Source organism: Austrofundulus limnaeus, unplaced genomic scaffold, assembly GCF_001266775.1.
Source record: "Austrofundulus limnaeus strain Quisiro unplaced genomic scaffold, Austrofundulus_limnaeus-1.0 Scaffold26, whole genome shotgun sequence".
Classification (NCBI taxonomy): domain Eukaryota; kingdom Metazoa; phylum Chordata; class Actinopteri; order Cyprinodontiformes; family Rivulidae; genus Austrofundulus; species Austrofundulus limnaeus.
In genome coordinates, this window is record NW_013952428.1 from 3,448,239 (window position 1) to 3,460,880 (window position 12,642).

General features: G+C 36.7%; 1 protein-coding gene across 1 annotated transcript in view; it reads left to right on the forward strand.

Annotated features, from left to right (window-relative positions):
- Positions 1–6,626: 6,626 nt before the first annotated feature.
- The window catches only part of dcp1b (decapping mRNA 1B), a 13,627-nt gene continuing 7,611 nt past the window's right edge, over positions 6,627–12,642 (forward strand). The window contains exons 1-3 of the mRNA XM_014004821.1: positions 6,627–7,016; positions 7,392–7,432; positions 7,732–7,859. Coding sequence (XP_013860275.1) covers positions 6,858–7,016; positions 7,392–7,432; positions 7,732–7,859 — 328 coding nt within the window. The 5' untranslated portion in view covers positions 6,627–6,857. The remainder of the gene's footprint in view (positions 7,017–7,391; positions 7,433–7,731; positions 7,860–12,642) is intronic.

Sequence of the window (12,642 nt, forward strand, 5' to 3'; positions counted from 1 at the left end):
GGAGAAACTACAGTCAGTAGAGGGGAACCGGCGGCTGGGAGCCAGATGAGGTTGATGATGAAGATGATGATGTTATGATGCGTGTGGGGAGAAAGAAGCGAGGGGCCCACAAGTATGAAAATATTTAGGAAGTAGGAAAACAGCCTTTTCTGTGAAAATACGGTGTGATTGCTGAGGTCTGAAAGAGTTTGCTGAAATTTGCTAAAGTATCTAAGTTTGGCTGAGAAAGGCTGATTAAAAGCTGATTGAAAGCTAAAAGAAATATCTAAAACCCAATAGAAGCAGAGGGATAGCCGAAGATAAAAGTAGCATAAGTGACCATCAAAGTTTTTTTTTTGTTTTGTTTTTTTTGCAGATTTTAAAATTTTTAGGCGTTTCATTGTTTTATATGCCCTGTTTTTACTTTGTTTTCTATTTCCTGTTTTTACTTGTTTTTTTATTCTCTGTTTTTATTTTTCTCTGTGTTTTACTGTATTTTTGATTGAATATGTTTTATGCATGAGCTGTGTTGGAATGTTGATTCTGTACAGCACTTTGGTTTGCTGTGGTGCAAAAAGTGCTTTACAAGTAAAGTTGGATTGGATTGGATTGGATTGGATTGGATTGGATTGGATTGGATTGGATTGGATTGGATTGGATTGGACTGGATTGGAAAGTTAAAATAGCAAAAGTCAAGCTGAATGACAACACTAACAAAAAAAGTAGCTAAAAGCTAAACATAGCATTGGTAACATAAGTTAAATCTAAAAACAGAAAAATGAAACAGGTTCTCTACAAGTAGGTCACTAAAGTTGGCTATAGCTAAATGACAAACATGTGGCTAAAAGTAGCAAAATTGTAGTAGAAATGGGTATCTGATAGTTTAACGGTAGTTAAATTGTAGCAATAGGCCGTTACAATCTGTAAAAGTCTAGTCCAAATCTAACTGCAAGCTAAAAGTAGCAAAAAATTAGCTAAAGCAGCAAAAGGATAGGCTACCATGGAATAATAAATGCTAAACAAAGCAAATGTCTACACAGGCAGCGAATGGCTAGGTATAAGCTAAAAGTATAAAAAATAAACAAAAAGCTAAAGGAACAATAGTAAAAAATAAACAAAAAAGTAGCTTCAAGCTAGCTAAAGGCTAAAAAAGATGAAAGTAGTCTAGCAAAAAGATGAAAGAATCAAATATCAAAATGCTAGCGCTAACAAAAAAGTATCTAAACTTTAAGACATGTTAAAAGTACCAAAGTAGCGAGAAGAATTAAATATATCTCGAGGGAAAAAAACTTATAAAATTTAATAGTTTTCCATAAATACAAAAACTAAAACTCATAGCACCAATCTCCTATGAGCTGAACTTTTTGACTTATGAATGGCTATACATCACATGAAGAAATTGTTGGATTACTAAAAACATGAGGCAAATAAAAGAAGAAATAAAAATGAAATGCTGAATCAGCACAAGAAATGATTCTATTAAAAAGGAAYGAAGGTGCTGAAACACGTGAGTCTGACAATGAAAAAAGAGGAAAGTGTCCCCTGTGTGTGTGAAAGAGGGAAATACTTCACCAAAAAATCTAATTTGCTCAGGGACAAACAGAGATCAGAGACCTGGATATTTCACTGGTCCGTACTCCCTTCACATCTGGACCCTTTCAGTCCCCATTCTTTTCTTTGGCCAAAGTTTTTGTTTACATGCTCACTAAATATCTTTTTTTCCCAACTCTTTTGTGACTAAAGCTCTGATCTGTTCACATCTGCCCTCAAAACAGGAAGAAACCACAAGGTTGTTTTCTTGTTTCTGTTTCTTTTCAGATGTCTGATCGCAGCATCAAACCTCGCATGCTCAGGAAGGTCAGCACTCAGCGAATGTGAACCCTTTCATAGGACAAGAAAAAAAATGATGATTAGAATCTGATTATATGGCCTTTCCCTCTCCTTGCCTCCCCTCAGGACAGTTCCGTATGTTTCGACACTGCTCTCTATAACCAGAAACAAATTTGTCCGGGCCCTTGAGGCTCGCTAAGTCCTTTTTTTTTTCTTCCTGGAGACGTTGGCCCTGTTTTAAAAGTAACACAGCAATGAAACCAAGCTCATTTGAGGGTTGAAAATGTCAAACAAAGTCAACAAGAACACCTCTTAACAAAATAAACGACTCTGGGTCAGTTTGGCTCCATCGTTGCCTAAATGTCACTTCTCAAACTGAGCTGTTTTCTAAAAGGATTTCCAATATTCCCACAAAACATAAAAGGTTATTAGAATGAGTTTCAGGTGTCAATATAACTTAAAAGATTCAGGATGTGACGACACTGAACAGTACTAATCATAGCACCGGCCTTTCTGTGTAATTGTCTTTGACACTGAATGCAAAGTTCACAATGTGCAGACTTCATGTCAATCCGACTGCAGGCTATAATCAGGAGGTGAATCGGATGACTCAACCCGGTCTGTATTCATCTGTTCAGCACCGTACTGCAACGTCACCGCCCACCATTCTGCAACAGCATAAAGCTTTTTGTCCACGCGTGTCACTGGGGACGTAGTAAAGACAGGGAGACAACCCCGAGTCGATTCAGTTGATGGCATTTGACAATCGAATTATCTTTTGCAGAATAATCTATAGTGTTTAGTGATTCAGATGTTATATTAATAAACTGTGTTTGAAGGGAAGGCTTCATGGCACTCCTCTTTTTTTTAACAGATTGCTTTATTTCCAGGAAACACTGAGCATTATGTTTAATGTTGATGTTTTTTAAGAAAATATGAGTCAAAAAAGAATAATAACTAAAGAATTTGCATTTTCTGCAAAAATTAAGCACAAATGCTTAATGCTGAAAGTTTTTTRCAGAAAAAAATGTACCAAACTTTTGAGATTAGATTTAAAATAGCCTAACAAAGCTTAAATAAACAGGAAAAATAGCTTTTAAAAAGTAGCTAAATCTAGCAGAAAGAATCAGAAAGTGCATGTTTGCTGAATTACACAGTAAGAAGCTGAAATTATCGTTAAAATGTGACTTTAACTGGTAAAACAACTAAAATCTGCTGAAAATAAGCACAAAAAGAAACACAAAATTTTGCATTAACAGAATAGCTGAAAAGAGCATAAATATAGTTGAAAAAGAAAAAAAGCTAAAAATAGGGAAAACCAGAAGCTAAAGAAAGTTAAATTTAGCACAAAAATAGTTAAAAAGCAGAATAAAAAGTGAAAAGTGCAGGAAAGTTTTAACTCTTTTGAAAGATTTTAGGATAAAGCTCCATTTATTTTCAATGAGAACAAAAACGGAAGAAAATGCTAAACATCTCAAAAAGTACTGCTTAAATATCAAAAGTCATATTTGGAATGTTCTGAAGGAGCTGAAAGTTGTGATACACAAACTTTCAAACTATAGTACCAAAACTGTGGAATGAGAAACTGTACGTGCCAAAAAATGTACGGAAGAAAAATAGAGTATCTCAAAAGTGTGAATGTCTAAAAGCGTTCATATAATAAGTTATTTTAAACTATTTAATAATTATACTTCATTGTTTTCTGATTTGCCATTATGTTCCATGTATTTTTTCATTGTTTTTTGTTGTTCTCAAAACCAAAAATTATTTAAATGTTTTTTTTTTCATCTTTGCACTCCTTGTTCTGTAGCTATTTGGACTTCATCACCATCCCATTACAAGCTGTTATCTGATGCATCAGGGCACAAAGACAAATTATTTATAAAACCTGGTGAAGAGAGCTTGTTGCAAGTAAACCATTCCTCTTTAATGCAACAAATCACTGAAGTTAAAACTGAAATCAGCTAAAACAGAATAGTTCTTATACTACTAGCCTGCTTTCACAGCTACAACTCTTGACACAAATATAGAGACTCGATGGTGGGCTTCTGTTCGTCTGAATGGAGGAGAGGCAGGAAAGAGCGAGGGAAGGAAGAGTGGATGGAGGGCAGGTCGTGGGAACAGATCCTCCGGCCCAGGGGACACTCAAACATGCAGACACACATACACCAACATGCCCTGCAATCCAGCCTCTTCATGAAATATCAGCTCCATTTAGGACTCTTCTATATTTGCACTTCCAGACCCTGTCTGTATGTGTGAGCGCGCTCGCTTTTAAAGCCCAGTTTGTCTCTGGGAATCTTAGACAATGATGTGAATGTGGGAAACCTGCTGTTTTTTAAAGGGAAATTCCCACATGGAAGAAGAGCAATTTTATTCTACATCACAATTTGAGATTATAAGCATTTATGAATTTTTGCCATTTTTATCCACTAGATTAGGATTTGTTGTAGAATTAAACACTTAAGAACTTTTTAACTGTTATGAAGTATTTTTATATTGCTATGCTGGTATTTGCATTTTTATTTTTATAGCAAACTGTATCAAAACTCAGTTGTTCAGTCTAAAGTCAGATAAAGGTTCAGATGATGAATTTCATTTCTCTCTCATCTGGAGCTGATGGAAAAACCAGGTGAAGCACTTCAGGCAAACTATTTATCACCCACTAATCATGGCTCCTTACATTCAAACACATTTATTTCTGCCAACAGTCCCTGTGTTTCTTAGTTTTACTTGTTTATTTTTAAGATTTTATTTAATTCCAATTTACAAGAGGGAATAAGTGATAAGGTTTCTGCCAATGAGTGCATTTTTCTGTCATGGTTTTTAATAAAACTCTCAAAAAGTTACATTTATGTGTTGATTACTCTTCAACTCTGGCATGAAAGATGGTGGTCATTAATAGCTGCTAAAACATAAAATGAGCTAAACGATTTGAAGAATTCTATATTCGTTTCAATAAGGAGAAAAGTGTGAATACATTCAAAAGGTAAAAAAATCTGTGACATCCTAAACAAGCTGAATATTTTGATGTTAAATTAGCTAAAAGTTTGCAGAAAATGTTTATAAAGTTTATTACTTTCTTTTTTTAAAAAGCAACATAAATTCTGTATACAATACAAAAATACAAATCACAAAATGAAAGGCAGCAGAAAAAAGAAAAAAATTTAAGAAAAGGAAGAAGCAAAAAAACCTTATAAAATTACTATAAACAGTAATACAATGACTTGAATGCTGAATCTGAATCAGCATTCACACATTTATGAACATGAATATAGGAGAGGAGACGACAAGCTTCAAGGAGCTAAATAATTGTGACCATGCTGATTTTAGGAAAAAGAACTATAAAGTGAAAAAAATCTACAATGCAGTGTTTTTCAAATAGCTCAAATAAGACAACAGAGTAAAAAATAATAATAATAAAACCTTCTTAAATTTTAATCTAGCTAGAATCCTGGATATTTGGATTTTGTTTTTTTTTTATTTTACAGGCTGGACCTGAATTTATTTTTCTTTGCTTAATGATCTGAAATGACTTGTTAGGAACCGGTGCCATAAATAAACTGATCGAACAGGAACCTGTATACTTCAGGAATATAAGACATCCTTCCTGAAAATTATATTCAAGGACAGGACAGTAACTGATACAAGAACATACAGTAAGTGTCTGAAATTTGAATCAGCAATATCTTTATCAAACAGCAAGACACTTCATGATGAATCTGCATTTTGACTTCTGTCTCAAGGCCATCTAAGTGCTCTGACTGGCACTTTAAAGTTGATAAAAAGTGAGTTTGTAAATGATATGAAAAAGGAGTTATCCATCCTCTGATCAGTATCATCAATAAGCAGTTTATTTTGTATTGGTGAGAAACTAATACTGAATACATGCACTTCACAGAATACGCTGACTGTCTAGGTGGGTCAGCGGAGGAGAGAGAGCAACTTTATAAGGTGATGCCTTTGTCGCTCTGACAAATGAGATGTAAAGGAACAAATTATGCAAAGATAGCAAAACAACCGAACCTGAAATGATAATAAATAAGTCAGAATATCACAAGATAAATATCACTTGTCGGCATTCATTGTCCTAAAGCAGTAAGGTCAGAAAAATCAATCAAAACCCTTTTATATCTCAGAGTGCCTTCCTCAGAGACATATAAAACTGATCTGAATATAAGAGGACTGAATACTCAAGCTTTTTCCTTATATAAAAGATGTAGTTCTGTAAATTTGAAGGGAATAAATTAAAAACAGTTACTGACTCTCTATGCAGACTGATCATCCAACAAGAGCAAAACAAACAGGGTGACATTTAGAATTAACAATAAACTCCAGAGCTTCATAGTCTGTTATTATGCAGCTCATGCATTAAATTCACTAAGTGGGGATGATTAGTGTCAAAGGAATCTCTTTGTTGCCCCCCAGTGGATTTAATGGGAAATGTAAAAGATGAGCCATCTGTAAGCATCAGAGCCAGACAGTTACACGTTTTAAAATATTTGAAAAAGATGTATTATCTGCATGAATATGTGTCAGATAACAAGCAAAGCAGCTTTAAAAACTATATATTGATTAAAACTTGGAATAATTTTTTGCATAATCATCTTTTTCATTCATATCAGATTACCAGCACAAAACAACTGCAGGTAGTTACTGTCAATTAGTGGCATAAATTAACAGTTTGTATATTTTATTGCTAGTGCACAAATCATATATTTTTTTTGCATGTTGTTTATGTCCATGCGGTTTTTCCAACATCGATCGGTTTTTCATCTTCGATTGATCAGGCTTGAATCTTACCGCGCATGCGCAGCTACTCATGTCTAAGTTGTTTGCAGTCCCTCTGGTTAACATGACAGCTTGAAAACTCCAAAAATATGTCACAGTCTTCTTATTTAAACGGCCTACTTTCATTTTTATAGTTAAAGTTGCGTTTGTACCCCTTGTTCGCAGATTGTATTTTTAATTGTTTTTATCTGTGAATCGATAGTCACGACTAAAGCTGGTGAGCATAGTTAGCTAGCTAACGTTTCCATTAGGAAACAATGACAGCGACTTCTGCAGCTAGCAATAGCTGCCTTGCTGCCAAAGGTCTGGATATAAGTTTGGCTGCCCTGCAGCGGCAAGACCCTTATATAAATAATATTGTTGACGTGGCCAGCCAAGTTGCTCTTTATACTTATAACAACAGGACCAATGAGTGGGTAAGTTCGTGCACTTATGCCATATGCTAACTTAGCTTAGCTTAGCTTAACTTGCCTGGGAGGCGCGTATTGTCACTACGGAAACTGATTTATTGGCGTCAAAAAGCTGAATGCGGAATTTATAAAGTTCAAAGTAAATGTTAAGGTTGTGTTTTTATTGGCTTTTATATTGCACCTCACAAAAATTCAACAAATAAAAGCTGTGTTAGTAACGAACAAACTGTAAACTGACAGGTATTGAACTTGTCAGGTTATCAGATTTTCTGGTGGTTTGACAGTTTAATATGTGAGATGTATGTATTAAAAKAATTAGGTTACCAAAGACAACACTTGTTGTTTTTATCTGTTTTATAACATGTGTTTGCTGTTTTGTAGGAAAAGACAGAAGTAGAAGGTACCCTGTTTATCTACACAAGGTAATGAAATCATACAGAAACTAATTGTTATTCAGTAGATGACATGATGTTAGAAATGTATTGAATTATTTTTTGGCTCTGTGTTATCAACTTTTGCTRATTTGTCTCTTACTTAGTTTCTTTTTAGTCATCCACAATTGTATTTTAGTGTCATGAGAAAACATAAGTTCTGCATTATAACAGCTATTAATACAATTCATTCTAGAGTTAGATATGATTGTCTTTTCAGTAGGCCTTGTTCTTGTATAAATTATGTTCTGTGATGTGGTTTCTTGCATTTTCACCTCTTTGTATGTCAGGTTGGCATCTCCCAGACATGGATTCACCATCATGAATCGACTCAGCATGGAGAACCTGACAGAGCCCATCACAAAAGATCTGGACTTCCAGCTTCAGGACCCTTTCCTGCTTTACCGCAATGCACGATGTAAGGCTGAACGCACCTCTGAACGCACCTACTTTACATTTTCTTTCATGTCATATTAAGCAAACTGAATCTCCTCTGATGGCATCAGTGTCTCTTTTCRTTGTAGATGATGAGTTTTACTCACACTCCGTATGTTTCAAAATCTTAAAACAGTTAACAATTTTGATGAGTAAAAAATGTTATTAACCAGGGTTAAAATAATGGCAAGATGACTTTGAAGTTGTTTTAAAACTGTTTACTTCATCTCTTCATGAAGCTTTGTTTGAWCATTAAATGTTGGGCTTGCATCATTTAAAAAAAACATCTGTACAGTTTCAGCATTTGTGTCAAAATGACTATAACTGTGACCCTGATTGTCATGTAAATTAGTTTTAATTACATACAGTGTATTAATACCTTTTTTCAAACTGCCCTTGCTTTTTAAATTGGGCTCTCAGATCGCTCCTTAATAGAAGCCAGTGATCATATTTGAAATGAGGTCATGTCTCAAGGAAAAAGAGGGCATGTTCATTTACTGCCGCAGCGAGGAAGTCTGATAAAATGTTTTGAAAGAGYGCTTTGTAGATCATTTTAAGGGGAGCCGTTAGTTCCATTTAAGGAACTAAGCAAGGGCATTTTAGTGAATTTTATCAGCTTGACTTTTCCTGAGACCCCCATATGGCTCCCTCTCACACAATCACATCACTAAGTGTGCCTGTGGGACAAGAGTCTGACAGCGCTACAAAAGCAGCCAGCAGAGATTAGATAAACCACAACCGTCACTGAAAATCTAAACACACGCTCACGCACAAGTCGCTGACGGACTCCCCCTGCCGTCGTCTGTATCTTAGACGCTCCATCAGGCTCAGCAGGTGGAAAGGAATTGCTCACGCCTGCTTTTAACTCCTGTATTTTGACATTTTGCACATTTTCTTTCTGTTTTCAATTARATTTAATTTAAAATGTAGGAGTGCTAACATCTGGTCAGGGCATCAGTAATGCAGAGCAAATTTTAGATACGAGGCTGAACCATTTGCTGCAGGAAGGAAATAAATTTTGAAACACTTAAAAGCAGTAATAAYACACTTGATGACTGTTTCCTCAGTTTAAATAGATGTATTAACTCGAGTTATGTGAGTTACAGAGAGGGTATAAAATAAATCTAATGGTAGCTCTAAGTGATTGCTTTGATTAAAGGCCATTCGTTAAAAGCCARAAGAAGGAGATATAAATAATTGTTGTAATCAGACAGATTTTTATCACGATAGCTGCCATGTTTTGGACAAATCATAACAATCTGGATTTAGATTTGAAACATAGTACCCAGTATTGCATCTGAACAGAGAAACAGCCTCCTAAATGCAATCAGATGCACACAARGCCCCATTTATAGCAAGAGTTGGAAAACAGTTTCAGAACAWTGTAGCAACTTATGYCACAGAAAATGTATTTTCCTTGGCTAACATTCGGTTTGTAAGTTGTTGGCAAGGCTGCCCGTCCCAGTGCACTGTGACCTCTCAGTAGAGGGGTCGTGGAATCTTATCGTTAGACAAACATGTAGCCCTCGGAGCTGCTGTAACTTCCTGGAATGGCGGTTGGCACAAAGCGTCACCGAATGCTAAAAATAAACAGTGGAGATACGGCGCAGAACGAGGCAAGATTCGGGGAGGAGAAGTTTAGTCTGAGCAAGAAGACGTTATTTCCCTGTCCTCAGGAGCCCGGGGCTTTTAACATTCCCGTCTCGAAGCACTTACAGAGTGAAGTTGTCCATTATCTCAGAGAGCTCGTTCCCAAATCTCAGCAGTGTGTGTGCCTTGATTTTTAGCTGTTGCTGTTGAATGCATTTGATCACCTAGCTGTGTCTTTAGGCTATGAGATGTTTGGTTTGCTTTGTAATTAAGTTTTTGTCATTTATGTCTCACTTTTTATGTATTGTAAATTAGAAACCAACACWGATATGTTCCTGAGCCTTGAAGTGTAGCTCACGTCTTAGTTGTCCTGACTGTAGCTAACACTTAGCCTCCGCTTTTAGACTTTTGCAAACCAAATGTAGAGACGTTCTTACCTCCAGGTTGGACGAATCTGTATCCCAGGTCTTTCTCGGACACCAATAAGCCCTTGTATCTGACTTCAGGTTCCTCCTCCAGCCTCTCATGTTTAAGTTTCCTCTGAAACAGGCCTCTAAGCATGGTCCCGCTGTGGTTTAACACTCTACTATTGGCTTCCTTCAGTCTTTTTTAGTCTTTTCCAGTCTTCCTTTGAATTAGTCCAAATTTAAAGCACTTGAAGTCCTTTATCTTGCAAAACAATTCAGTGAATATGTTGCCAGAGGTGGTGTAGCATTCCACAAAATAAGACTTTTTCCGTTCTCAGATGATGAGGATGCGCTGATGGCACTGTGGGAATGTCCTCATAGTTGAGTGAAGTGGTCCCACGCTAAAGGTGCAGCCTCTTAAGGCCCGGGCTCAAAAGGCAATCGTGTCTTCTTCACTGCAACGTAATCTGTTCATCTCCGTGCATAACAGTAGTGAGAGCTCTCTTAAAACAATGCATTTGTCATAACATTTACTGCAAAATCTACTTGCATTTCTATTTTAAAGCACAAGAAAACAAGAAAGTATTCTTAGAGTAGTCCTCCTGGTTAGATTTGGCTTGCAGCCTAATGCTGATATTGTGTCGAGCACAATTGAAATCCTTCTAAGTCAGATTTAAATCTTCTGAGACATTCAGGTTCCAGCAGTAACACTGTATTGGCTGAGTTGACCTTCCAGAAGGGTAGGCCACTGGCAGACTTCACTGGACCGGTGATCATCGAGTTCTCCTATTTGCTTTTTTCAAACTAGAAAAAAAAGTTCTATAAGACCTTCCAGGTTTTGGAAGTCCTTACCCTTTTGGATTGTCCTGAACTTTGGCTTGTTCTGCTGAAGCTTTTCATCCCACACGGTGGTTTAATTGTCTTCCCAGTTGAGTTGAGTTTCCTTCCCCCCCTTTTTTTTTGGTTCTTGGCTTAAAACTTACATTTCTAATGTCCCTCCACCTCTGTCCTTAAACGTCCAGAGACCAGGCTGAAGCTCCCCCTCTTTTCTCTTTTGTACAGTTCTTGTTGTTGCTACTGGTCGTAGTCCTGCTGCCGCTTTCGTTCTGTCCGTCTYAATCTTCCATTTCCTTTCCTTTCCKTTTCGACTGAAATTAGAGACTTTCTGTGATTAAGAAGTTGGCATTTYCAACACGATATTGCTTGCTTCTGGAGTAGTGGTAAGTGATGCTTTTAAGCTTATCCTTTTTATGAGTGGCTCAGCAAGGACAGATAAGAAAAAAAAGTGTCTTAAAATGTCAGAAATTCTTGTTCAGCTGTCTTTTCTGTCACTTCAGTTCAACAATTTTTCCATCATTAGCAAAGCCCTGTCTGTAGAATATTACCTGACAGCTGGAGAGCTCCAGAGATCTATGTGTTCCCATTTTGATGGACTTTATAATTTCCCCTCTCTAAYACACCTCACTTCTTTCTATCCATCTTGCTCATTTTTCTTCAATTTTCCAGCTGTCTGACCTGGGCCGTGTGYGTATCTCTCCGTCTCTGTCAAACAGTTTCATCCCCAGTGAACACTAAGTGGCTCTGGCTCCACCAATCAGTCTCCCTCTGCAGTTACTTATTTGGTACAGGGCTGATTTTCCCAGGCTCAACTTAACTCACTGTGCATGTCTGCCCTCCCTGTCTGTTCCCCTCATCCACATTGACCTCTGTGCTCTTGTCTGTTGGTTTGGGAATGCGTGTTGTCTGTGTGGTAACTGTATCTACCACACTTGAATCTTGTCTTTATGCACAAGTGTTTCTTTTTGCTATCCGATAATAAAGTACCACAGTTAGGCCACCTTCAGATTTTTAGCTTTGGTGAAACATGACCTCAGCATCTTATGAATGTCTTTGACTTGTTGTAATATTGGTCGCTAACTTTATCCTAATTTGATTCCTCTATGCTCATTATTTCTCCTCCATTGCTCACATTCTGAAGAATTGCCAGAACATGTTCCACGTTTATTATTTTTGGTTTGATTCTGACTGATCCACCATTATTCTGGCTCAACATAAAAGTGTCACACTGACAGTGGTGCATTGTTACCAGGTTTACTTTGTATTTTCTTATATGTTTCATAACCTGACATACAAACTAGTTACATATATATTCATAAAATCATCTAATMAATAAATAAAATCCATCAAATCTTAAATATTGTGCCTCGGTCTCACTGTCAGTTGTTGTCACAACCCAGTTGTCCAGCAAAGGCTTGTAGCTTGTTTWTGCAGCGTTAGTGTTGTGGTCAAGACCAAGTCAAAGCTAAGACTAAAGTGTATTGAGACCAAGAGGAGACTTAAGATTTTAGGGRCTGGACCAAGTCTAGACCAAAACCAAAGGAGGGCGAAATCAAGTCAAGACCAAAACCAATAAAAAACAGAAAACTAGTGCCCTAAAACACAGTGTACTGTACACAAGTAGCTAGCTTATTATGCAGAGTTAATATTGACTAAATATCTTTGTGTGAGGGACGGGTAAAGAATTTTGGTACAGAATCAGTTTTATAATGCTAGCTATACTAGCTTTGCTAACATCATTTACCTTTCTTTGTGCTTCTTTCTAAGTGACAATAAAAGTTTTACTCAGTCTCCACCGTCTCTGAAAGCAAAGTACTGCAAAAGTTACAAGTCGTTTTATGGTTTCTCCTGGATGTTGTTTTACAAATATATTCTTCATGATTTATGTAGCCAAATTTTTTTACTGAAGATTTTGCAGGACCCCCCCCCCAC